The 26,441-nt window shown below is 49.0% G+C and overlaps 8 protein-coding genes across 8 annotated transcripts; 2 read left to right on the top strand and 6 right to left on the bottom strand.

The window, feature by feature from the left end:
- Positions 1 to 615: 615 nt before the first annotated feature.
- EPUS_00542 (uncharacterized protein) lies at positions 616 to 1,264 on the bottom strand (the record flags this gene model as incomplete). Its single annotated transcript, XM_007804571.1, has 2 exons — positions 616 to 1,017; positions 1,190 to 1,264. 2 exons carry the CDS (start codon positions 1,262 to 1,264, stop codon positions 616 to 618), a joined length of 477 nt encoding a protein of 158 aa, XP_007802762.1.
- A 3,067-nt stretch (positions 1,265 to 4,331) lies between these two features.
- EPUS_00541 (uncharacterized protein) lies at positions 4,332 to 6,812 on the bottom strand (the record flags this gene model as incomplete). The annotated part of the gene is made up of 1 exon (XM_007804570.1): positions 4,332 to 6,812. One exon carries the CDS (start codon positions 6,810 to 6,812, stop codon positions 4,332 to 4,334), a length of 2,481 nt encoding a protein of 826 aa, XP_007802761.1.
- Positions 6,813 to 7,175: 363 nt separating this feature from the next.
- EPUS_00540 (uncharacterized protein) lies at positions 7,176 to 10,065 on the top strand (the record flags this gene model as incomplete). Its single annotated transcript, XM_007804569.1, has 2 exons — positions 7,176 to 8,427; positions 8,495 to 10,065. 2 exons carry the CDS (start codon positions 7,176 to 7,178, stop codon positions 10,063 to 10,065), a joined length of 2,823 nt encoding a protein of 940 aa, XP_007802760.1.
- Positions 10,066 to 13,788: 3,723 nt separating this feature from the next.
- Positions 13,789 to 17,504, bottom strand: EPUS_00539 (uncharacterized protein; the record flags this gene model as incomplete). The annotated part of the gene is made up of 8 exons (XM_007804568.1): positions 13,789 to 14,213; positions 14,270 to 14,508; positions 14,804 to 14,832; positions 14,892 to 15,037; positions 15,092 to 15,288; positions 16,290 to 17,190; positions 17,248 to 17,355; positions 17,408 to 17,504. The coding sequence occupies 8 exons, from the start codon at positions 17,502 to 17,504 to the stop codon at positions 13,789 to 13,791; spliced, it is 2,142 nt and encodes a 713-aa protein (XP_007802759.1).
- Positions 17,505 to 17,923: 419 nt separating this feature from the next.
- Positions 17,924 to 18,604, bottom strand: EPUS_00538 (uncharacterized protein; the record flags this gene model as incomplete). Its single annotated transcript, XM_007804567.1, has 1 exon — positions 17,924 to 18,604. The coding sequence occupies one exon, from the start codon at positions 18,602 to 18,604 to the stop codon at positions 17,924 to 17,926; it is 681 nt and encodes a 226-aa protein (XP_007802758.1).
- Positions 18,605 to 18,999: 395 nt separating this feature from the next.
- Positions 19,000 to 19,431, top strand: EPUS_00537 (Small nuclear ribonucleoprotein Sm D3; the record flags this gene model as incomplete). The annotated part of the gene is made up of 2 exons (XM_007804566.1): positions 19,000 to 19,056; positions 19,138 to 19,431. 2 exons carry the CDS (start codon positions 19,000 to 19,002, stop codon positions 19,429 to 19,431), a joined length of 351 nt encoding a protein of 116 aa, XP_007802757.1.
- An 812-nt stretch (positions 19,432 to 20,243) lies between these two features.
- EPUS_00536 (uncharacterized protein) lies at positions 20,244 to 21,511 on the bottom strand (the record flags this gene model as incomplete). Its single annotated transcript, XM_007804565.1, has 3 exons — positions 20,244 to 21,137; positions 21,198 to 21,339; positions 21,393 to 21,511. 3 exons carry the CDS (start codon positions 21,509 to 21,511, stop codon positions 20,244 to 20,246), a joined length of 1,155 nt encoding a protein of 384 aa, XP_007802756.1.
- Positions 21,512 to 22,417: 906 nt separating this feature from the next.
- On the bottom strand, positions 22,418 to 24,277 carry EPUS_00535 (uncharacterized protein; the record flags this gene model as incomplete). The annotated part of the gene is made up of 3 exons (XM_007804564.1): positions 22,418 to 23,074; positions 23,125 to 23,221; positions 23,274 to 24,277. 3 exons carry the CDS (start codon positions 24,275 to 24,277, stop codon positions 22,418 to 22,420), a joined length of 1,758 nt encoding a protein of 585 aa, XP_007802755.1.
- Positions 24,278 to 26,441: the final 2,164 nt, after the last annotated feature.

The following is a 26,441-nucleotide window of genomic DNA, read 5'->3' as shown; positions in this document are numbered from 1 at the left end:
AGATGCACATAAAGAAATCTAATACGAAGGTATTTGATGGTCAATAATGCTTACACTGAGGCCTAGGTAGCAGATTTATCCCAAGAAAAATATGGGAGGGAGAAAGAGGTTGAGCCCCGACTTTCTAGTAAAGGGTGTGGGAATGGCGTAGATGATGGCCTACAAAGTTACTTCTAAGCAAAGACATCGAGAACAAAGCGGGCACATAAAGGACAGGAGGATCTGTTGAACGCTGTCATCTCCTCTGAAACAATTTATCTGCACGTAGCAGTGTGAAGAGATGTGCTTGAGGAAAGTTGCATATCTAAGCCTGCATGATGTCCGCTCTTCATCATAGTGCATTGCGCCTAAGCGCAGTACTGTGAGAAGACAGGTATTGACTGGTGAGGATAGAAGAATCAGACGTACGCTGTGTATGCATCTGAACGGGGTTTGTGCACCCTCCACTTGTGTCAGGCGGGCGGTCGACAGCATAGAGAAAGGCTGTTGTATCCGCTAGCCCATATTTGTCATAGCGTTGAGCTTAATAAGACTGCTCTTTCACGAGGGGTCATCTTTCTCCTCACTCCCCCCAGTCAGCCATGATGAATACTACTATCTGCCACGTCGAGGTTGCTAGAGCTGGGCTCGCCACTCCTCATTGTTGCTGTAGGCAAGAAGGGTCTCTCTCATTTCGTTGATCCTCGTCTCCGCCCATCTGTCGAAACTCGCATTGCTCCACAAAGCTTTACCGTCATCTCGAGTGGCAGTGTATCCGTATTGCTCTTTCCAGATTCTAAAACCGAGCTTGCTGACTGCTTGAACCTTTGCTCTTGCGATTTGTGTCTTGGTAGCCTTCCGAAAAACCTCGCTGTCGCTTGGAATAGTGATGTTTTTGAGCGAATCACCGAACTTGAGGTGAAGATCGACAAGTCGAGTGAAGGCGATGAAGGCAACTTCGAATTCAGCGCGACGGGCAATATCGTCAAGACCAGGTGGATAGGGGACCGAGTGGCCTTGCGCAGGGTCATCCGGAAGCTATCTCGGAGTCAGTAAGCCCGATCTCCTTGTCAAAGCACCTTAAGATCTTCGATCGAGTACTCAAGCCTCAAGGGCTTTTTTTGTATAGCATACAGTACACACTTGCGTCCTCCAAAAGTCTGCAAGATGCCTTGTTGCACATAATTTGGTCCATGAAATAGGTACTGACCTGTAGATCGATGTTTTGCAAATTATTCGCTAGCTCGGCTATGATGCCAGCACTTGATGATGTGGAAGATGCCATGGTGGAAGTTATGCCGATCAGGGATGATAAAATTGTGGCTCTTGTGAAGGTGGGTGACTTCTGTTCCCTTGGTTGCAAGATTGCCTAGATGTACCCTCGTTCAAAGCACAGAAAACGACAGTGTCCACAAATCAGGTGACATAAAACCTTGTATTTCTGAACATTATCTGGTGACAGCAGATGTACGAAAGGTTTAGCACTGGTTCGAATTCCTGACAGCGGTGCTCGGTGTTCCGCCTCACAGCATTGTCCCATGAGCTACAATATTTAAGGTGGTGTTAGGGAACTACGTCCAAGTATGGGACTAATCCAAGTTGTGGACTATTGGAAACTGCATTGGGCCAGCCTGTGGTCAGGTTGGTTAGACAATGGCAAGTATGACCTGTTATATGGCCAGGCTTGAGGCGGCAGAGATGTGAAGCATTGATTCCTATTACGTGGTTCAGTTGAACACCTTGGTAGCTTCCCATCTCTGGAACAGCTCAGAAAATGTTTTCTTGGACGCTTCAACATGTACAGCGCCTTCATCCGGGGTTCTCACAAATATTAAGATTAAGGAGAAAAGAGATTAATTGCAATTCCTGATATTTGTGGATGCATACCTCAGGGGTGCGGTCTTGGCACATGGCCAGACAACATCAACTCGACTGAGACCAAGATTTCTCATGTCTCCATAATGCCATCTTCCTCATTAAACACAGGCGTCCCCTCTTACTCTCTTTGTTAATCGTTTCATGCCACGCCTCATCCTCCAAGAACCAAGTCAACAATGCTGCTGTAACGGCATACTGTAGCTTTCAAGTAATCCCAAATGTTGCAGGAGAGAAATCACTGAACGGTGGAAATGGGAAAGCCTGGTTCGAAAACAGGCTTTGAGATCTCTCCAATCCCAGGTGGGTATGGGATGCAGTCGTCTGAGGGACCCGGCAGCTCCCAGGGGATATTCAGCCAAAGGTAGGTATTTGATTGGATGAAGACCTACAGTGTAGTTGAACTCGCTGGAAGCAGACATTGCTACCAATGCTTGTATACCTTTGTCGTAGGCAGAACTATCTCATCTGCCAGCTATTGTGATCTGAGGGCAGGTCGTGGTACTAGTTCGTTATTCGTTTTGGGTTGAAGAGTTGATGACTGATGTTCTAGAAGATGATAGAATGAGCTGTCGAAAGCCACGTCCACGTACAAATTAAGTATATCTCGGGAAGCAGCAAGCTTTTAAGTATCTATTGTTTGTTAACCAATCCACGATTGGGAAACATGCAATTCGACTACCAACTCCACGATCAGTTCCTTGGTCTAGCTGATTCACAGAGGCCCCGATCATTTATATCATTTCATGGCTCTCCATATCAAGAAAAGGTCTCCCAAAAGGGTTGCAAAAACTCACTGCTTCTCAGACTTCCTGACCCTTCATTCTCGTATGCAACGAAAGACCTCACAAATTCAACAGGCCTCACTAACCAAAAGACCTCACCAACCAACAGGCATCACCCGCTGACAGGCCTCAGACCTCAACCCATGTTTTCGTACCATGGCCTTCTCCTCTGGCCTCATTTCCCATCCCCTTCATTCATCCCTGAAGTTACTTTTCTGTAGACGTTCGATGCCTGCCCCATGAAGACCTCCCTGTATTCCCAGCCGTCAACCTTTGATTGTCTCTGCAGAATCCCAACATGAACTATGGAGTCCTCCTTCGCTGTCACGATGGCCTCCGTCATATATGATGCACTTCTTTGCTTATGCTAGGATCATACATGGAAAGTTGCATAACCAGGCGAGATTTTTTTAGGGGCTGGTTATGTTGGACGCATTGTGGTTTTTCTGTGGCAGAGGCCAGCAATAGGGGGCAAAGATATGGGGAATATTACATGATCTAGCCGCTAATGAGACAGCCTTTCTGTCAAAACATTCTGAACACGGATCTAGTCTCTGTTACGAGGTTTGGGGTGTTGTAAATTGCCTCCTAGAGTGTGTAGAAAGTAGTAGAATATCCATTAAGGAGAAATGTGTGTAGATGTACGTACAAATCGGCTGTATGGTACAGCGAGATCAACATATAGAACCACTTAGTGAGACAATTTCTACGCACCCTGCACAGTAATTTTATCACCTTAGGCCCACACATTTTGACTTTCTTCCCAATCCTAGAGTCCCTCCTTGTGAAATGTCACGTAGCGGAGATAGCATCACCCATCTTTGTCACGTCCCGGCCCGAGCTCTAAACCTCGAATGCAAACGCTGACTTGATTCCAAGATTGGGAAATTGAGCATCATTGGGTTGTTGAATTGATGCCTCGAGTGTATTTTGTCCTCTTTCACTATGTCGGTTTCTGGATTCTGTCATGCGCGTGCTATGCGCCTGCTATACGCCTGCTATGCGCCTGCTATACGCCTGCCAAACGCCTGCCTTACGCCCGTTATACGCTAAATAGAGGCCATATGAGCATCTGCAGGAGATAGATAGAATCAACACACTTCCATCACACAAATTCAGCGTCTTTTCTACGCCTTTTCTGCGTCTTTTTCTCACCTTTTTCTGTTAGGCCGTGGCCGTCTAACAGATTCAGTCATTTGATATATTTGTTGTTCTCGACCTGTCTAATGCTTTTGTTCACTTTATCCGACTCACTCTGTTTGCCTACTTCGCCCTCTCCATCTATTAGGTACCCAGGGGAGTGCAAAAGCAATAGAACAGTAGGGGGTCAAGGATTGACTTATTAAGCGCGAAGAACTGGCATCTATGTACAAGAAGGTGTTAAGATCTCAAGGGAGTGCAAGGGCAATAGAACAGTAGGGAGTCAGAGGATTGACATTTTGAGCGCGAAGAAGTAGAATCCTATGTACAAGAAGGCCATAAGTAGTAAAAGAGCCTCTTAAGTCCTTTGTTCGCAAAACGGCATAGAAGATGCGCAAACAACGAAGAAGCTGCGTAGACTAACGCAAAATTTACCAGAGCCCTCCTGACTCTGGAGTCCTCCTGGCCCTCATAACGTGCATCATGCTTGGCGGTCATAACAGAAGGATATAAGTAAGTAGTAGTAGACCAGAACCAAGGAGATGGGTAGAATCACGCAGAATGTACCAGAGTCCTCCTGGCCCTCATGCCAAGCGCGCATACACCATCTTTGTCAACCTCTTTGAACCAGTTAGCCTTATACATCGGCAGCTGCCAACCACACTCTCTCTGCTTTTGAAGATACCCTAAAATAATCTCATCGCCTTCCAATCTATCTTGTCTTATCCTTTCTTCTGCCTTCTTAACATTGTGTATGGACGCCTCTATGAGTCGATGGCACAAGAAACGTGACTTATCAAGCTGCTCCTCGCTAAGAATCCTACTGTCCTCTTCCTGCCTCAACTCCTCCATGAAGTGAACAATGACCCTGGAGAGCACACGGCGCGATCGACTTCCAACATAAAATGGACGACCGGTGCCCGTGTCCCACCCTGCGTGTCGTTGCAGCAAAGACATAAGTGTGTTTTCCGCCGCTGTCTTGCCTGCTTTATTTGTAGCTAGGAGTCTTTCACCTGCTCCCATTAATCGAAACAAAGAATCCAGCCAAGGCTCTGGTATAGTCACTTCGAGAGTCCCCAGAATATGCAGAGCTGTGTTTCCTCCATGGTCCCTGGTCCCTACCAGCCCCTTTTCGATCGGGAAGTTTAAAACGTCGTCATAACGGTTCTCGCGTAAGTCTTTACCTTGAACTAAGAGATGCCATATATTCCGACCAGTCTCATCGCAGTCATTGATGTCACCACCAGACCTTAACAGCATTCGCCATAAGGGATAAAGTTCACAAGAGCTGTAAAAGTACTCAGACGCTGTCAGCAATGGTGTCTTCTTCTGCGCGTCTCGAGCCGATACTAAGGAAGGATCTTGGCCAAGAAGATACTCTGCAATGCGAGCATCTCGAGCACGGTGTAAAGCAGTTCTTCCTTGATTATCTCTTTCCCACAGTAAGGCTGGTCGATGGCGAAGAAGTACTTCTGCAACGCACCTATGGTGGACTTCATGCAAAGCAGTTGCCCCATCAACACCCCTTGCCCACAGCAAGGAGGAGTCAAGGCGAAGAAGATGTTCTGCAGTTTCAGTAGTTAGAGCACAGCGCAATGCCGTTAACCCAAAACCTGTTTCTCGAATAGGCACTTTTAGTTTCGCAAGGAGTTGAAGCCCTTTGAGGTTGCTCCAGATTGATGCCTCACGGAGCAGACGGCCACCTAATTGATAACCCTGTCTATCTTTGAAGGCAGAGTTGGCAATGTCCAACCCGAGTTCCCTGACTTCGGCTAGAAGAAACTCGAACGCAGCATAGCGACCCTCATCTTGCACCGCTAACCAGAGAACCCCCCCATTTTGTTGTACCAGATAGGAGAGCACTTCTTGATGAGTAAACTCTTTCTTCATGTGTTCCAACAACATTTGGACAATTTCGATGCTTCCACGGATAACAGCCACCCGCAACGCTTGGATTCCCTTCTCAGACGAATTTGTCGTAATTACACCATGCTTGAGGAGCAGTGACACAACTTCTATACTGTTCGTACCGGATTTTATTGCTGCACATAGCGGCGTGGCACCATAAATGACGTCCATATTGATATCGACGTGTTCTCTGAAGCAGCGCAGAAGCTTCTCGATAACCGCGCTCTGCCCATATATACAAGCCAAATGCAGTGGTGTTAGGCCATTACTGTTTATGCCTTGATCAGGGATTCTGCAGGCGATCTCAGGCATTTCAAGACACTCGACAAATCCGAAACTTGAGATTAGGGGAATTGGGTTTGGAACGGAAAATTTCTCATTACAACTGATGCTTGCAAGATTTCTTGAATCTCCGGTTCCCTTAGTTCTCCATATCCAGTCACGCCAGTCCCCTAAAGCCGCAGAGGTGAGGAACTGAACAATCTCAGATGATATGCATTTGGCTTTTCGAGCTGCCACGGAAAGCTCAGAAGCATGAGTTGCCCAAAACATAGCCGCATAGAATGCGAAGTGAAGCTCAACTGGCAATAGATCATAGAGCTTCTCGTAATTCCAAGCTTTAGTTTCGATAGCATGATTCAATAGCTGACCACAGTAATGTCTTACAGCATACAGAGAAGTCAATGCCGCCTCACAATGCTGTGCGTTACGACCGAATTCCTCATATTCACCCACTGTACGAGATTCAAGATACTCCCTTGCGGATGCATGGGCAAACTGAACCTCGTCGCGAGTCACAGTGATAAAGTTGCTGCAGATATCAAGAATGTAGGGGCCGAATACATTAGGGTGTAAATTCCCATCTTCTTGCAGGGCGACAGCTGATACCAGTTGGTTCAAGGTCATTGGCTTGAAAGAGCAGAGCAAGAACTTGTAGGCTCTGGCAGCATGATTTCGACTTTCATACCTAGCAATGGTGTTCTCACTGTAGATTCGCGCATACTCTTGGTCGAGATCTGAGACACCAGTGCGCTGGCGCAGTCTTTCCAGCTTGTCATTAAATTCGGTGCGTGTACGCAGTGGGGGACGACTCGCGCTTGATGAGAGAAAATCTTCAAGTTGCATTTGGGCCCAACGGAACCTAGAGAATATCAGACGCAAGCGCAACTCCACAATCAAAAGAGGAAGACGGGAGAACAAGGTGATCACTCGGAGCCCAAATAGGGCACAGACTAGGGCGATCCTGATCAATCCGTGCCACCCAATGTCGGTGGCGATGCAAGCGTTAGCCTTCAAGTTCCTGATGCATTTTGGGAGGAAATTCGTGTCAAGATCCTTCCAGGAGTCTCGCAAGTTTTGGAAGGCAACACCTGGCTTGCAGATGGCCCGGTCCTGATAAATTCTGATTACACAGAACTCATTTTGGCAGATACTCGATCATGTCAGGTCAGGGATTCGCGTTCTGCTAAGGCCGCTTCTGAGATTTTGATGCTACTCACCTTTCTCGCCTCTAACTCCTTCGGGTCCGATGAAGCGAATGTCACTAAGTTCATGGTTCGCCTAATTGAAGCAACAAAGGCTGAACACATAATCGGCAAGATCCTATGCGTCCCAGGTCCATCAACGGAAGCATTGGGGGAGAAGCTATTTCAAGAAGCCATTTCTCTCCGAAACCTTCAGCTGCTGCGTGTGCTCTTGGACTCTGGACTCGATCTCAATTCACAAATGTGCCGATGCCTTTATGGTGGAATCACCACTCCTTTGTGCCGCGCAATAAAAAAGGGCAATTTCGAGGTAGTGGAGCTCCTGCTCGAACATGGAGCGGATCCAAATGGTCATCACAAGATCCTGGACCAACAAGACCTAGACTGGCCTTTGATAGTCGCTATTAGGAAAGATGATTATGACCTAGTGGAACTTCTCATAAAGAGTGGAGTATCTCTCGAATCAGAGTACGAAAAAAAGTATCAGACATCGGCCCTTCTCGAGGCGGCAGCCTCTCTTAATCCGAAAATTGTGCGGCTGTTGCTTGAAAATAAGGCAGAAGTCGATTTCGTGACTCAAGAAGGGGAAAATTGCCTCATCAAGGCATTGCCGGCTCGATGGGGAATTTGGGACTTGGACAAGTGCTCTAGGAGGGAGAACATCTCAGATATTGTCCAGCAGCTCGTTAAAGCTGGAGCTGCGCTTGACTGCAGGTTCCTTTCACCCTTTGAAGATCCCGAGCCAAAGACGGTTTTGGAAAGGGCAGCGGATCTTGGCCATGAAAAGGTCTTCCAATACCTTCTTGATCGAGGAGCGGGGATTACAAGTCATTGTGTTTATTATGCCGCGCGTGGTGGCAATGAAGACCTGGTCCGTTTTCTGCTCGATCAAGAACTGGATCCTAGCTCAAGCTTGGATAACCTCGAATATCCTCTTCTTGCTGCCATACGAGAAGGTCACTACAGCATTGCGAGGATGTTGATTGAGCACGGAGTGGAAGTCAAGCCCGTCATAACGGGTCGTGGCTTCCGGCTCTATACGCCTCTACAAGCGGCATGTGTGTATGGAGACTTAGAGCTTGTGCCTATCCTACTAGATCGTGGCGCAGATGTGAATGCGCAAGCATCCCTTAATGCGGACGACGATTACGACGATCAAACTGCCCTTTCTGCGGCAATCGATAACAGATATGAAGATATTGTCTGCATGCTCTTGGATGCGGGCGCGGACGCCAACGCGTGGCCACCTTTTCATGGTTCGAGTGCTTTGACGATGGCAATTGAAAGAGGCCTAACTAACGAATATCTCGGAGCGGCTACTAGCGTGTGACGTTGACCTCGAAGCTAGCGAACACGGAACATTGACGGCACTTCAGGCTGCCATAAGTCTGAACGATGCAGAAACAGTCAGCAAGCTTCTGATAGCTGGTGCAAACGTCAACGTTGTTCTCAGAGAGCACCATGAATGCGAAACACCACTCACTCAGGCGATAGAGGGCAACAACTATGAGCTCATACATCGTCTTATTGATGGTGGCGCCGATATCAATAATCCATCAGCCCGCTTGTACGGTCGAACAGCGCTGGAAGCCGCGGCCAAAGCTGGTAATTCATTTCATTTCCGACGCCTTCTGAGCATGGGAGCCGACCCCTTTGATCCTCAAGCACTTCTTGTGGCGGTTGAAAAATCGCTTGATATCGAGATCGTCAAGGCTCTTCTGGAAAAGCACAAGCTAGTGTATGGTCAATTCAGAAAAGGCTTCGGAGGAACCGCGCTGCAAATGGCAGTTAAGATGAAGAAAATGTCTATCCTTGAGACTTTGCTGGATGCTGGCATTCCCGCCGATAGCGTCTCTCAAAAGAGCTACAAGCAACCTTTTCACGATAGTTCGCCGCATTCTCTCGTGCAAGGGGAGACGGCCTTTGGAACCGCCATTCGACTCTGGGAAGATGAAGACATGTCTCAGTTCGTTATGAAGCTTCTCAGCTGCGGTGCAAATCCGAGTGGACCAGTGGTAGTGACAATTCCGGTGAAGACTGCTCTAGTTGCAACCATAGAATATGGGAAGGCAAACCTCCTACAAATGCTGTTGGAAGCTGGAGCCAATGTCGCTGCCTCCGCGACAGGCAAGTTGGGACGGACTGCTCTGCAAGCAGCTGCGGCGAGTGGTCGGTTGTCAATGGTGAAGATCCTCATTGAACACGGTGCGCAGGTAAATGATGAGCCCGCCGAAGATGGGGGTGTGACAGCGTTGCAAGCTGCTTCGATCGGAGGCTACACTGCAATTGTCTCACTCTTGCTGTCTAAGGGTGCAAATATTAACGCACCATGTGCTCAGCGGAATGGACGGACGGCACTTGAAGGGGCAGCGGAACATGGCCGAATAGATATGATTCAGCTCCTGCTAGACGCCGGCGCAGCAGTCCACGATGAAGGCGAACGGCAATACAAAAACTCAGTGCAGTTTGCGAAAAAAGGGGGCCATTTGACAGCCCTGAGGCTGCTCCAGCGTCATCACGCGGCCTCGATGGTCACATCCAGACAAGCGCCTGAACAACAACTTCTCGGCATGGATTGGCAGAGCAGTTCGGAACTTGGTGCAGGCCAGACCCTCTCCCATGATATTGCGCCGAATTTCTCATTTGATGACTATATCAGCCCTCTCTCATTCACACAACCTGATGGTGCGGCCGAGCCTTCCACGGCTTGCTGGGATGTAAGTTTTCCACTACCTTCCGTTGGAGAGAACAATCCTGTCCCAGCGCCAGTCCTTTCAACTCCGAGTTTCGACATTGCTGCCGATTTTGACTATCCCTCCATGGACATCGAAGATATCTTCCATACATTCGATTGGGATCAGCCGCCCGAGCAATGCCTTGGAACATCGTTTTGAGGCAAGAAACTTGGCCAGGTTCGGGGTGGTATCTTCTGTGTTTTCAGCGTTGTGACTCGGCCGGAGCTGCTCCAAGATTTTTCAATTTGGGATTCAGAATCTGTGATATTACCACCGATACAATGCGCCTGTATGCCAAAGTAAGATCCACAGCATAACCATTCTGCTAGACACCTCAAGTGGCCTGAGCTGGCCAAAGTCGCATAAAGACTTGAGCACGGTGATGCTGCCATGAGATTTAGGCTAAAGCTTGGCATTACACGTGACAGTGCTTGGCTATAAAGCCACCGCCACTGGCACGTGATGCTACTGAAATGCTACCAGCTATAATTTGTTGTCTTTCAATACGATTCGTGCACATGGATAGTGTGCTCACCTCTGAACTGTTCTATCTCCTGGGTCACTGAAAGTCCTTATAAGGAATAAGTAGTACTATCGCGTGTTTAGCGTAATACTTCAGCTGCAGCCTTGGCATAAGGAACACCAAAATACTCTGAATACAATTTCTATATTAGATTTCCTCTATCAAATAACAAGACTTCTAGAAATTTCAGGATGTAGAAATAATCAGCATCTTGAGATTTATTGCATGGGCTAGTTTCATAGTAAGCGACCTAATAAATAGAGTGATGCAGTCGGAAAAGTGTTTAGAAGCATATGAACTTTGATGTTTCTCTTGCCAAGACTGCAGCAGAATTAGTTCGCTAATACTGTAGACTATTCCCAATAAGTAAAAGTACCACGTTCAGTGATTGAGGGGGATAGAATGCGTAGAAGTAAGTTGTATTGTCCATTGAGGAGCAGCGAAGTTAGTTGTGAGATTGCAGTAGAGATTGGCCAATCAAACGCGGGAAACTTGCAGGGATAAACGCACCAAACCTGGCGCAATAGGCGCTCATATAGTTTGACAACTCATAATCAGGCAAAGTAACAAGTCTTGATTTCAATCCGCGCTTGAATGGCACATGGTGACTATTGAAAATTCGGGATATCGATTAGAGCTAATTTTGAGCGTCAAGATCTGGTAGAAACATATCATTGTGATATAAGCTAAGTGGTAAGTAGGATTTGATCTTTCGATCAAGACAAGAAATTGGGAGTAAGTGATCCAGTTATCTTTTTAGAATATATAATTGTTGAACTGTTTGAGCGCCGTTTGACCATGCGTTTCATATACGTTTTGTTACAGATCTGATACGCGTTTCGCATGAGATCCGCATGTATTTTTGGTATCTGCATTTCACGCTACGCAGCATCTGTACGTATAAATACGTGCTCTTCGCACTCATTTACATAGAACAACTTGCTATTTCCACACTAATCCGTCGATTAGTCAGCAACGTTCCACAATAATTCAATTTGACACATTGCCGGCAACATCATACATTTTGCTAACATTATACATTTGTTATGAACGCCAAGCATGGTGCACGTTATGAGGGCCAGGAGGACTGATGGATTCTACATCATTCCCTCATCCAGCAGCTTCTTTATGCGGCAGCTTCCTCTTGTGGCAGCTGTCAAGAAGGTTCTACGTTATTCTACGCGTACAAAGGGCTTTAAGTGGCACTTGATATTTAGATCTCTCTCTTTTCTAGATGAATTCTAGTTCTTTTCCCTCAATAAGTCATTCCATTGACCTCCTACTGTACTATTGCCCTTGCACTCCCCTGGGATCCTAACATTTTGAGCGCCATCTCAGTGCAAGCCCGATAGAACAGAGTCCTAGTCCACAGAATCCGGAATCCAGAACCCACAGAGACCATGCAGAATTTCTACAGAATCCTCTTTGAACTCCTCTGCGAAATCCTCTGCGAAATTCACGCAGAATCTACCACAGAATCCAGCACAGAATCCAGCACAGAACCCATTACAGAATTCATAGAGGATCTGCACAAAATCCACACAGAACCCAGCACAGAACCCAGCACAGAATCCAGCACAGAATCCAGCACAGAATCTATCAAAGATCTACACAGAATCCTCTGCAGAATTCTATACCAAATTCACACAGAACCTCTACAGAATCCTCCGCAGAATCCTCCGCAGCGTCCACGCAGAATTCGTACAGAGTCTCTACACATTTGTACGCAGCATTCGCACGCAGCATTTGCACACAATCCACAGAATCAAGGGCCTTTCGAGAGCGAAAGGCCATGGAGAAGGCATGCTGTTATAACCGCCAAGCGCACAGTATGAGGGCCAGAAGGACTCTCATGGATTCTGCATCATTCCCTCATCCAGCAGCTTTCTTGTGTGGCAGATTCTTTGTGTGGCAGCTGTCAAGAAGGTTCTACGTCTTTCTGCGCATCAAAGAGCTTTGAGTAGCATTTGGTACTTAGATCTCCCTCTTTTAGATTGATTCTAGTTCCTTGCGCCTGATAAGTCATTCCATCAACCTCCTACTGTTCTATTGCCTTTGTTCTCTCCTGGGATTCTAACATTTTACTAACATCATCCGTTTTTACTAACATCGTACGTTTTTGCTAACATCGTACGCTTTTGCTAACATCGTACGTTTCAGCTAACATCGTACGTTTTTGCTAACATCATACGTTTTTATTATATGTATATATTAACCAGCGATGTTTAACCGTTACAACATATCCCGAATGGTGTAACGGTTAACATCGCTCGCTCTCAAACACAAAATGGACCGAGCAGCTCCGCGTTCGATTCGCGGTTCGGGAGATCATTACAATTTTTTTTCACAGAAAAAGCACGCAAGCATTTTTCCTTATCTGTTGATAATAATGTCAGTGGTATACATACCAGTTGTGCTAGTCGTAATGATATTCATTTCTATTTTTATTTGCGCAGAAATTACCATCATCACAACGGAAGGGCTCCTCACCTCAGGTACAACTACGCAGTAAGTTAGGGCTGGTAATGCCCCGCAGTCTTGGCTATTTACATGTGGTGCGATATGTCTTGCCTATAACCCAAAATATATACCATTTACCTTGTTTAGGAACATGTCGATAGAGCCTGACTTGCGTCCAACTAAGGCGGAAGGAAGGTGAAGTATCCACCCCCGCTGAGTAATCTAAATACTGTATTGCCGCACGCTTCATTTACTACAACAGCGCTTTCCCCGTGAAGTAGCGACCAGCAAGCCTCCGAACGAGTCAAGCAACCCGTGATTCGCTGTAGGGTTGATCTTGAAGGAAGCATCATCATGGCCATGAATTCTCTGTGTCCGCTCTCACCTCCCCGTGACGGGTCTCGCCTGCGGCAGCAGTTTCGAAAAGAAGTCGGTCCGAAATTCAGCTAAATCACCCACTCCAGATGGCTAATCTTTGGGTTTTCCTTGTATATTCGTAGCTATCCAACCCCGGTGTGCCGGGGACTTGCTTTGAGACCAGAGGACCATAGATAGGTGTTACCGGAAACCTCTGACACTTTGTCCTACTTACTGCCACCCCAATTACAGCAGACAGGTTGCGAGTAAGCTAAATACTATGTCTGAACTTTTGCAGAGGGCGCGTAGAAAGCAAGTTGTATTATTATCTATTGAGCAGCATACGTAGCAATATGTACGGATAGCGAATCTTGCACCGGAATTGCACTAGAAATTGACCAAAATGAATGCAGGAAGATATTTAGCAGGGATTCAATGCAAGACAACTGGCCCAGAGGCGCTCATACGGCTTGACAATACCAGTGTCTTCAGGCCCTTGACTAACTAAGACTCCGTCTGATTCTTATTTCAGTAATCCTGATTCACAACTCGCTCTCTGGCAAAGTGGAAACCTTTTCCCGGAACAGCTTCTCGGCGCGCGCCCAGACGGGATCGCTCCTCCAATCCTTGAGCCGCAACAGATGCGGCAGTAGGTCGTTGCTGAAGGCCTCACTGGCCTCTCTGGGCAGCAAGCTCGGCAGATGGTCAATGCTGATCACGCTCAGTGGTGGCTCGCCCTTGACCTCGACTGGGACGGTGGGCTTGTCGAATGTGGTTGCGACCGTGTAGATGGGGATCGGGTTGTTTGGGTTTGTCGTGTCTGCGGAGACGTCGCAGACGACGGACAGCTTGCGATTCGGCGTGTCGAGCGATGGTAGATCGACGAAGTTGGGGATCTTGGAAGTGAGGTATATGCAGTTGATGAAGATGTCGCTCTCGACGATCTCTGGAAAGGGGCCACCCTTAGCTGTAGTGCTGGTTAGCTATTTCAGTCGTATTTGATTCTAACTTGTGGTTTATTACCTGTCTCCGCCATATCCCATCTAAGGATGTTCTCAGTTGGGACACCAGCTCTCGAGCAAAGGTCAACTGCACCACTACCACAACGTCCTAACGCTCCAATAATAAGCACTTTTGGTGCCTTGCCGGTCTTCTCGGTTCCTTGTGCGATAGCCTTTTTAACGTCGGCGATCAAGTCGTCCTCGTTGGGATACGATGACACAGAGGGAAGTGGCTGGTCCTTGTGGTTGATTTGCCATGCCCTATGACGCTCTGGGTCAGTTTATCTATTTGAGAAGCTTTGGGGTGCTGGGGCACTGTTTCAGTGCTGCAATACACCGTAGGCAGTCTCTGGACACTCCTAGCAAGCCAGAAAAGGAAATTTTGAGAGTCCATGGGGATTTTACCAGTTCTCGATTGCCAAGGCTGCCCTGTTCAATCCAAATAATCAGCGAGTACTCCTTTAGAAGTTTGTCAAGTACTGATACGCTGTCCCAGGTGCAGTTCCACATAGAACTGCACTTTAGACAGCAGAAAGAAGGTATAAAGGTGACATACCCAGCGAACCCAGCGTGATACCCAAATGCCTTCAAGATTTCAAACTTAGTATCCACGCAGAACATCTGAAAGAGGAGATATATCATACTGCCACTCTCCTTCCGTTCGAGTCGGTCAGAAATTCGAGGTCTAGAAGAACTCCGTTTCCGCGAGCAAATCTAGCAAGAACCTTTTCCCATCCTGCTTGTTGCTTGTAACAGTGGGCGAATTGGACATGTACGTGCTTAAGAGGGACTATCGAGACGTCAGCTGTCATCTAGAGAATTCTTATACATTCAATTAACTCACACGTCTCGACTGGCAGCTCCTTGAGACCAATGATGATGTTGTCCTCAGGGGCATCACGCCAAGTGTTCTCTGGTACTAATGTGGCTCCCACTTCCTCGTATTCCATGTCATCGAAGATTCTTTGAGGACTCCGCTCAACATTGATTTTGTAGCCGGCATCAATGAGAGCTTTTGTGGTTGAGGGAGTCAGAGCGGATCTGTCCGCAGTGTCAACAACTGCTAATTGAAGGAAATGAGACAACGTCTTGGATGCAGTGACAGGTAGCACTGCACCCTCAACAGTCCTGCATTGGTATTGGAAGACCTCGGACTGTCTTTGAAAGAATTTGCTAACCTATGTTCAAGCAGTTTCCCAACTAGAGGAGCATCAGTGACTGTGTATTGTCAAACAGAGGAAGACTTTACGTTCTGAGCGTAGATGCAAATTCAACGACATCTTTTTGATGATTTTCCACAACTTGGGGCCTAGCTGGTGTTCGACGGTGATAACAGCAGGTCCATATAAGAGCAGAAATAACAGTTTTGAAGGTAGTTGTGTTATTTTATTTGGCAGGATTATTCAATTGCTACGCTGCGGCATCTCAGCTAATGAGTCATTTGGCCTAGGTTGATCCGAAGTGCTGGAATGCCCGATTTGAATTTTAATCAATTTGATATGGGTTGAATTTTCGATTTGAAGGTCCGCTAACTTAATTTAAATATCCGTGTGGGAGCTACTTGATGTACTATTTCTCGCCGCATCCTAGTAGAGCAAAGAACAGGGGGCCTTCGGGCCTTCCTCGTCGATCTTTACTAGAGAATCCACAGAATGATAGAAATCATTTGACGCTTATACGGAGGCCTCCATGATTCTGAAATGAAATCCTCAATAAACAAACAGTGTTCCCCTCTGCCCCAAAAGCATAAATATTCACCATAAAAGTGAAGCATCTTCTTGTGCTCACGGGGAGGGCACCAGAATAATAAAAAAAGACTATTTTTCCCTCAGAGTTTTGGATTTTAGAATTCTGTAGAAAATGCAAATTTTCTATTCATTCCTACGAAGCCCTCCCGGGCAGCACAGAGCACTGCAGAACCACAAAAACTCCAAGCTACCCAATCTAGAAACCGGCCCAAACCAGCCACCTACTCCATCCGCCCCATTCCCAAAACAGCCTTGTCACCCTCCACTATCTCCCTCCTATGCTCCCTCGCATACCTCTCCGCCAACGCCTTGAACTCGTCGGCAATCTCAATTCCCGGCCCAAACCCAACATCGACGCGAGCATCAGCCGCACTGCGCTGGAAGCAGGCCATTGACGGTCCGCCGGTGACTGCCATTGATGGGAAGCCGGGGCCATTGTTGAGGTCTCGGCCGAGATAGGCGTTGAGTGGGAAAGGAGGGTTGCCGTAGGGTGGATATTGTGGTTGGGTCCCCATGGTGTCGGATCCGAGCGAGCTAGTGTACGGGTACCGATCGGCCAGGGGTCCAATTACAACACGAGGCGCTGGATATGGGTATGGTTGGCCAGAAGGGAAGGTGGAGAACGTCGGAAGACGAGCGTAATATATTGCCAGGAGCTCGTTGAGTAGAGCCAATTGCACCTGAGTAATCGTTTGAGAGCTGACAGGATCCTGAACAGGCGTTGAGGCGGCCGGTGCTGAAGATTGAACATATGGAGGTAAGGCTGGGAGAGGGGCTGCTTGAGGATAGGGAGCAACAGTACTGGTAATCGAGGATGCACTCGAAGATGGAGGGACTGGAGCCTGAATCGCTGTAGTATTTGTAGCGGAGAGGGTGGGATATGCCTGGCCGGATGTAGCAGCAGTGTTTGGAGGTGGTGCTTGTGGGGCGGCTTGCGAAGGATGATTTTGTGCTCGTCCACGTCCACGCTTGACAGCAGGATCAGTCTTTGTTGCGGCGGGAAGGGGTGTATACCGAGTGTTTGCGGCTGGCAAAGACTGTGTGGAAGATCGGGTACGATAACCGGACGTAGACACCAGACCAGTTGGGACAATGCTATTTTGCTGAATATTTGTGATCTGGCTTTGTGAAGCCGCTTGGTCAGACAATGAAGCAGTGTGGCTGATGGCTTGTGGTCCTCCTAGGTTGGTAGCATCTAGATGAACGAGCTCAGTCAGAAGAGAAGAGTAAAAGCTATTAGATGTTGGCATACCTTGGGAAGGGGCTTGATCCTGTAGACCTCCTGTATTGACTGGCGCTTCTTGCTCATGTGGCGTGACCGGAACGTCACTCACTCCTCCGGAAGTCGAGGTACCAGGCACTTTCAGGGGGGTTAGAAGGCAGTAGAACAGGTATAGACACTCCAGAATTACCACTCAGCTCACCACTACTTGGACGGCCTTGATCTGGACTGATATCACCAGCTCCGCCAGATCCAGCGCCTGCCACAAAGGGTGACGATGAGGCCATACTGCGAACGAAAGATGATCTCGCCAACGATTCTGTGCTGCTGAAAGTTGGAGGCGGATGAGAGGATGTAGAATTGCGCAGATGTGACTTGCTTGCCGATAGTAGAATTTGTGAATATCTGCTGCAACTTGAAGATAGAGTGTCTGAGTTGTTTTGAGATGGTTCAGATCCAGGTGTCAAAGAAGATCGATGGTGTTGTGAAGGCATTCCCTTATGGTATACCACGTGACCAGCACAGCAACTTGTGTTTGACAGTTTCTTAATCAATATTGCAACCCTGCAGGTTCTGTGCACCACTGATATCCTTACAGCTTCAGTTTGCAACAATGAAATGGCGCTTTGGCTCCCAGGAAGGCCTCTTCATGCCCTTATCACACAGTTGATGTATATCAGACACCCGCTGGTTCCTTAGGAGTTGCTTAGGATGGAAACCCCTTTGGGAAAGGAGCTCTCTTCCCCAGTCCACCCCTGAGAAGCCGCTCGAACCGAACCTCCATCTTTGCCAAAGATCCACGATAGTCCCGTCCAGGCATCTCTGGATTTCGAAAGCCATCTCGCACCCACATGCTCCAAGCACCCATTTCCCGCGCCATCACGACATCAGTACCCAAGCGATCCCCTACCACGACTATCTCTGCAGGATTAGATGTCACACCATGGTCCGAGAAGTACTTGAGAACATCAGGTCCACAAAACGGCTTCCTTCGTTCCGGATGTTGGCGCAAGACAGGAATGCCAAGTTCAGCTTCTAGAGCCTTGGCCTCTGCCTCATGAACAGCAGATGCCGTGCTACCGGCCGTGTTACTGACAATGAGGATGCTATGCGAAGAGTGGGAGAATTCAGGAGATGAGCGGATCTTGTCTAACTTGGTCAGGTAAGTAGGGTGCATCATGTTTGTCTCTGGCGGGCACAGCGTGTTGTCCTTATCCAAGACAAGAGCACGGACTTGTGGTGAGGGTTTAGAAGGGAGAGCTGCCGACAGAGGCAATGGGAGAAACAGGAAGGTTGGAACCTGAGCATGCGGCAGAACGGATGAGGGATCATGAAGGAGATACGACAGCGTAAGTCGGGCAGCAGGAAGGTTGGAGAAGAGTGGCATGCTGGTCTGCTCCCCGACCGTCGATAGATAAACCAGGAAGATAGACGACGATCAGATGCAAGACAGCACCCATGCAAATACGAACAAGGGGCGCAGGAGTACTTTACATGCTGCTAATTGGGCAGATCTGGTGTATAGAAGGAGAAAAGAATGCAGTAAAGATTCCTTCCAGCAGCACTTCCTACAAGTAAGTTAGCTCGGCGCTAGTGCTTCAGGGTCCAAAGCTTATTTTGTGTGGTCATTTTTACTGCGCTGCCATCCATTCTGTCTTCTAAAACAACAACCCTAATGATTCACTAAGTACCGATCGCCTCTGTCCTCACCCTACAGAAACTTCCCATCACCCTCTCGGAGGCACAGACTGCGCTGTTGCCCTCCCCAGCACCTAGCCCACCATGGGCAAACTCACCTCCACAATCGGTATTCCCATAAAACTGCTCAACGAAGCCCAAGTAAGCCAGCCCCCCTCAACCCACCCTCCCACACCCTTCACTCCCTTCTCACCGCCCATCTAACCAACCAACAACCAACAGGGCCACGTCGTAACCCTCGAGCTAACAACCGGCCAAGTCTACCGCGGCAAGCTCCTCGAAGCCGAAGACAACATGAATGTCCAGCTCAAGGACATCACCGTCACCGCCCGTGATGGACGCGTCTCTCACCTCGACCAGGTCTACATCCGTGGCAGCCATGTGCGGTTCTTCATCGTACCCGACATGCTGAGGAATGCCCCGATGTTCAGGAGTCGCGGGACGAGAGGCAAGGGGGTGGGGCTGGCGAGAGGAAGGGCGACGGTCAATCGGGCAAGAGCCGGAAGGAGAGGTTGAGGTCGGCTTGGCCTAGGCTTTGCGACGCTTTATAGGAGATCAAAGCTAAGGATAAGAATTCAGCTCATCACTGAGAGCATCAAAGGGGACATTCAAACAGGAGACGAACAGAGCATATAGCTCGAACTTGTGGCGAAGAGGTTTAGAGAAGCGGGAACATCCCAACGAATTCGACTGCGAGCTGGAAGATCAGAGAGGCATTCTTAGGTGGCTACATCGGTCTCCAAAATTTAGCCACTTCAGCTGCTTTCCGAGGAATGAGGAGATCCCTTCACCAGTTGCTATCAGAAACAAATCAAATAACGTACAACGATCAAGCTTTGTGCATCATGAGCTTGTTCGCTTCTTCCGGCAGTCTCATGCTTCTATCCTTTCCCACGTTGAACTCAGTCTAAAAATGATACAACGCTTGCTAACGCTAGAAGAACAGCTAGAACACCATCGAGTCAGGATGCCCTCCCTCTGCAACAACGACTGCAGCGGACTCCATCCTGTGGAACGCCTCTTCGAGAACGGCAAAATCGCGTGCTGCCTGAACGGAAGAGGAAAGCCATTTTTCTCGGCAGTAAAGTAACGACAAACAAGCCTTGTCGCTCTGTTTAAGCGCAAGTGGACAAACACAAAGAACGCCTGTGATAGATGGTGAGTAGACTGAGTGTTCATGCCAGGAAAGACCAAGGACATGCGGGAGCAGATATCGGTGGTGTGGCTCGAACGAAATGTAGGCGGAACAGTGGTAGCGACTCCCATCAAATGAGATCCGCAGATCTCCTTTTGATCATGACCGCCTCTGGCCTACTCACCGCCTCATGTCAATTCCTAGGAGTTGTTCCATGGGGAGTTGGCATCACCGCATCGAAGAACATTTCGCCCTTGACGCCACTTTGCTCGCCCCTGCGCACCGTATGCCTCCATTCGTCCAGCAGGGTGAAGACTTCAACCCGAGTATCCGTAACGATGGCATCCATCTTGATATCGTTCCGGTCGTGTCCGAAGGGATCCTCGAGCTGACATCCAATTCCTTCAATGCCGTAGAGTGTAAATGTCACCAAAGTCACAATCAAGACGGTCCACCATCCCATCTCATCCACCATGGCGAATGGCAAGACACAGCAGAACAGGGCCAGGACCTGCTTCTGGTGGATCAGATGGGCGATTGGCATAGGAGTGATGCGAATGGTTTCCATGTTGCCATAAGCCGCTACGATCGAGTTGACCTGAGTGGTCAGTAGCGAGGCCTGTGGTGGAGAGAACCAGCCTCGGTGGCCGCCACGTGTGATGAAGGCCTCGATCATGAATGTTAACTGCAAAGGCAGACCTAAGCCCTCGTCCTCATGGCCTTTGAGTCCTGCAGGTAACAGGTTCTCATACTCTGGATTCAGCCGGGGTGTGATGTTGTAGTTTCCGCCCTGCTCGATATCTTTGTTTGCCATTGGGGCAAACGCGGCACCCCACTCGCCACGGAGGTGGTTTTTCACGGCAAAAGGAATGGCAACCAAGACACGAACAGTGCGCTCAATGTCTGCTTGTTCAAGGGAGTCGAGGTGTTGGTCTTTGAGGTAGGAACAAGTAAGGAAGGTGCGGGCCAGATTGCGTACACTGGTTGTTATGGTGGTAAGATTGTTACGGCCATCCCAGAAGCGATTCCAGGAGGTTTGATTGCGGAACACAAGCATGAGACCGACAACTATGGAAAGCGAGGGGATCTGATAACATTGTCAGTCGAGGGTCTCCCCCAGCAGAAAGCGTAGGGTCAGATTTCTCACGATTGTAGAGGGTAACGAGATGTCTCTGTGAGTATAGGTATGGATAGAGATGACGCCAACGGCCCAAGCTGCATGTAGGAGTACTGGGATAAGGATCATGGCATGAACGGCGCCTTTGATGAATCGTAGGACCAGTGGCCACCTATAATCTGAGTCAATTCAGGAAGTCAATCGGAGTAATTGATATTGGCTGACCTTCGAGGCTTCGTTCTCGTGGAGTGTTTCATGGGATACGACTTTGTTCGTATGTGTTTGATAGCACCAGGGACAGGAGTACGAGGACCCGGGCTCATGAGGGGTGATTCGAACCTCATCTTCGCAATTGACTGTGGTACAGGAGGAAAGATCTCTTCTGTGCTATGTGGTTGCAAGGGCAAATCGGCACCCACTGGCTATCTTTGGGATAGGATAGAGACAAGGCGAGTCCCGCTCGCATCAAAGAAATAGTACTGCAATGAGAAGCCTATGGCAGATTGGGAAAAATGAAGGACAGAACTGTGGACGATTATTATATTGGTCATGAACGTTGAGTTGCAAACCCCAAACACTGAAAGAATTGGGGTCGAGTTGGAGAAGAGACCCCTGAACCCACCCCTGAGCCTGTCCCTGAACCCGCCGGATGCAGTTGAAAGCGCGTTTAGACTCCATAACTAACAGTGGGTTGAACTGATCCTGAATGGGGTTTATATCGACTGATCAGACGTGGTGCAGCCGCCCTCAGGATCTGGTGAGGCCTGGTGAGGATTGGTGAGGATTGGTAAGGATTGGTGAGAATGGTGGAGAACAGGAGGACCAATGGGCGGAATTCCTCCTGTTTGGGGTTACTCTGGCTGGTCTCAAGGCTCTAGTGCAACACCGGGCTTGTAACAACTGTAAACGGGGCTTATATTCACCACCGAGTTATTGAACCATCCATTCATCAGATATTCAAACAAGGCAGACGAGGAACTCCTGTCATATTGAGAACTGCCAAGCTAACACAGTATTTTGTTTCACATTAGTCTATCTCTCACACAACGGCTGAGACCTTGAGAGCCAGCCTGCAGGTCGTATCGCCCCATGAAACGTCAATCGCTGCAGACTGCGCGTCTTAGGAGAGTCTGACCAGGTCGGTCACAGTGACTATCATTCTCAGCAAGGGTTATCCTCGTTGGCTGATGATATTCCTACCCACTCTTCGTGGTTACTCATTCTGATTCTTGCGATATTCAAGGCATGGCTCATTCAGGCTCGTCCGTAGCAGACGCGGTAAGGCGACGACCACTGGCCCGACCAGCACTCCCATCAAATACGAATGGTCCAGCATCATTTCTAGGTGTCAATGGTCCTTCTCCGCCAATGAGGTCAACTGAGGTTGGGGTTGCGGTACGCAGCGTGGCAGGAGTGTCGTTAGACACAACCACACCCAGTGGTGCAGCATTGGATGCTCTTGGTATCTCGATGCCATCGACAGGCGCGATGGCTGGCGAGGCACTTGAGTTCAATGTTTGTCGACGTGACAGGAGCCCATTGATGGTGGTCTGGGGGGTTGCAATCGTCTGATCGGCATTGCCTTCGAACTGTATGTTGGTAAGGTCGACGTCACCCGCTTCGTCATAGGCTGCGGCTGCACCACCAACATGGACAGTGTCCTGTTGATTCTGTAGTGAGTTGGCAGGTTGAGTCGTGCTGGCGGGTATATCTTCTACATGGACAGGTGATTCAGGAGGTTGCTCCCATTCTTCTCCGTCTTCTACGTCAAACTCGGCTTCTAGATCAGTGATAGCGCGACAATTGGGACACGTAAATTGTGGGTAATTGCTGCCCATAAGCATGCGACGGATACATTTGTAGTGCCAAACGTGGGCACATGCGGCGATGAACAACGACTGACACGGCTATAGAAAATTTAGATCGCGCTCAGGTTTTTGTGGAAGGACAGACTCACTGCAACATCTCCCAGACATATCGAACATTCACCTTTGTTCTCGTCTACTTTTGCATCTCCTTTTCCAAGTTTCTGCAACTGAGCATGCCGACTCATACTGGGAAGTGTATTGATCAGCAGAGGAATAATGGTATCCAAGCACTACTTACTTGAAGTTGTTCGGACGTTTCTGCCAGGCGCGATTGCATTCAATGCGAATCTTCACGCACCTGAATATCATTTCCTCTCCACCACGGAAGTCAATGCCAAGCTGGACGATATCACCGTCTTTGACAGGATATAACCTCGACTCGGTGTTTGGCTGACTAAGCCTGATATGGTTCAAAAAAGTGCCCGAGGAACTGCTTACATCCTTGATCTGCCAGCTGCCGTTGGAGAAGCTGAACTCGCAATGCTTACGACTGACCACCTTGGACTTGAAGCCCACTGGGGCATCTGATGGTCCAGTGGGAGTCGATATGGGAATGCCTTCCCGCTCCGAATATCGTCCGACACGGATGATGGAAGACTCATGCGGAAGCGTTCGAATGATTGGGTTGAATGATAATGATGGCCGGCCCTGCCGTAAGTCTTGGTGAGGAAAGAAGCGAATTGTCGGTTGTCTTGTCTTTTCATCAGAGGCTTCTTGGGTAGCATCGTTCGTCTGAGCATTGCTAACATTTCCAATGCCGTCACTTGTGTCCCCTCCAACTCTCGTAGATCTTTGTGCTTCAACACTGTGTACTGATTCTGAAGTTGTTGCCCTTGGATTGGTAGGGGGCCTATGTCGAGCCATGTCTGGCGGTTCAGCACCCGGTGGGGAGGCGAGAGGCGAAGTAGTTGAGTTGGCCGTATTTGATGTCGGATGATCAGTAATTTCTCGTGATACTAGTTCTCGGCTCGCCGGGTCAGTGGCACCTGGAGGTTGAGGTGCATTCGAACGAAGCGTGCTCTTCGCCGGAGTGGCTCGAGGAGTATTAGGCGGGTTTTGTGGGTAGCTGACAGAACGAGAAAAATAGTTTCTTGGTGATAGCCTTGAGGATTCACCAGGAGAAGGAGGGCCTAATCTGCGCAGACTGCTGAGCCCACGACGGCGAGGGGTTGGAGAAGGCGTATTGGTTCTCTCAGCACTCGTGGAGGCGGCAGTAGGATTGGAAAGGGAGGTCGCAGTCATTGACCGGTATTATATGTGGTCGTCTCTGGGGTGAGTATGAATAGTATGAGGTGGGTATAGGAGTGGGCAGGAGCAAGATGCCTTTTGTGCCTTCTGTGCCTTCTCTTCAAATGCAGCCTGAGGGTTCACGGTTCGCTCTCCACTTGCGGCAGATCGCCGGTCATACGAATTCAGCACGGGGATAGGATAAGAGTCTCTTTCAGTCTGCAGTACAGCAAATCGTCAATTAGCGGATGTCAAATGATCTCAGCTCAAAAAAAAGCGATATGCGTGTTTCATGGACTTCGCTCAATGCAATGAACCGGGCTTTGAGCGGACAATCTCTCAGTCTGGCACAAGATGCGATATGGGGCCTGGGTCGGCGATCGGTGCGCCGGTGGACTGGGAAGGAGTGTAGAGGCTGACTAGTGTGTCATAGCCTGCCCTTCTCCCTTCAACCAGCCAGCTGAGTTCTTGCAGTAGCGTACACTGGGAGCCTCTTCCCTGGGGTGGCGATGGCTGTATCAGTATCAGTATCAGTATCACGATGTTTATGCCTTGCACTCTGCCTGTGCCGATGCCGTTGTTGTGGCTTTTGTCGGGCATTGAGTTGAAGCTGTGAGCAGGATCAGGAGGCTGAGGGCCTCGGGCCTTTGGGCCTTCATTCAGTGACTTGTGTCTGTAAGTTACGTAGCCAGTTAGTTAAGCAAGCGCAGTCGTTGGGCTGGGAAGCTGCCGAAAGCGGCATCGCGTCGCTCAAATTTCCCATGGCTGCTTGGACACTGGACAGCCTCTTGTGTAGCCTCTTGTGCAGCCTCTGGTGTAAATGATTCTTCCACTGGCATCGCTGCTGCAGTTAGCATACAGTGTGCCTGGATATCTTCTGCAGTATGCGCTCCTCAGCCGCAAAGGCGCTTGACATCGCAAAGACAGCGCCCCGGCTCTCCACAGCCTCCACTCGACACTTTGCAACAGTGAGAGATCGAGCCCAGAAGGCAAGCCAGAGGATGATCACATACGCATGCGAAGACATGTATGCTAACCCCGAAAACAGGATCCTGTCGAGCTCGACCACATCACAAAGCTCCCAAATGGACTCCGAGTCGCGACCGAATCTCTGCCTGGACCCTTCTCTGGAGTGGGAGTATATCTCGATGCAGGCTCACGGTATGAGAATGAAAGTCTGCGCGGAATCAGCCATATCATCGATCGACTTGCTTTCAAGTCGACCAAGCAAAAAACGGCGGATCAGATGTTGGAATCCTTAGAGACACTCGGGGGAAACATACAATGTCACTCATCCAGAGAAACGTTGATGTACCAATCTGCAACCTTCAACTCAGCAGTGCCGACGACCGTTGGGCTACTTGCCGAGACGATTCGAGATCCGGCAATCACCAATGGCGAGGTTCAGCAGCAGCTAGAGACTGCTGCATATGAAATACAAGAGATCTGGTCAAAGCCGGAACTGATTATTGGAGAGCTGGTTCACATGGCCGCATACAAGGACAACACCCTGGGCAATCCATTGCTCTGTCCGAAGGAACGATTGCCTTATATCTCCAAAGGCTTGATCGAGAAGTATAGAGATACGTTTTACAAGCCGGAAAGGATGGTGGTTGCATTTGCCGGTGTTCAGCATGACGAGGCCGTGCGGCTCACGGAGCAGTATTTTGGTGATATGAGGCAAGGCGAAGGACCATATTCATCAAGAAGTGATTCTGCAAGCCTCTCATCCGCATCTTCCACAGACTTCTCCGATAGCTCGTCCACTACATTCACTACGTCCACCGCGTCCACCACCTCATCATCCATCGCTTCGTCCATGTACACCCCTCCACCCTCCTCCTCATCCTCAACCAGCTCGTCCTCCAAGATTCTCTCCAAACTCCCGCTTTTCAAGAACCTTTCCACCTCCGCCTCCAAACACGCCATCGTCTCGCCCATCAGCCCCTCCCTCCTCCAGCCCTCAAGCCTCGACCTAACCCAACCATCCCATTACACCGGCGGATTCCTCGCCCTCCCTCCACTCCCGCACCCCACAAACACCCTCAACATCCCCCTCAGCCACATCCACCTCGCCTTCGAAGCACCTCCCATCTCCTCGCCGGACATCTACGCGCTCGCCACCCTCCAAACCCTCCTCGGCGGCGGCGGTTCCTTCTCGGCCGGTGGCCCCGGCAAG

The sequence above is a fragment of the Endocarpon pusillum genome (assembly GCF_000464535.1).
Source record: "Endocarpon pusillum Z07020 unplaced genomic scaffold scaffold344, whole genome shotgun sequence".
NCBI classification, from domain to species: domain Eukaryota; kingdom Fungi; phylum Ascomycota; class Eurotiomycetes; order Verrucariales; family Verrucariaceae; genus Endocarpon; species Endocarpon pusillum.
This window is presented reverse-complemented; position numbering and strand designations above follow the sequence as displayed.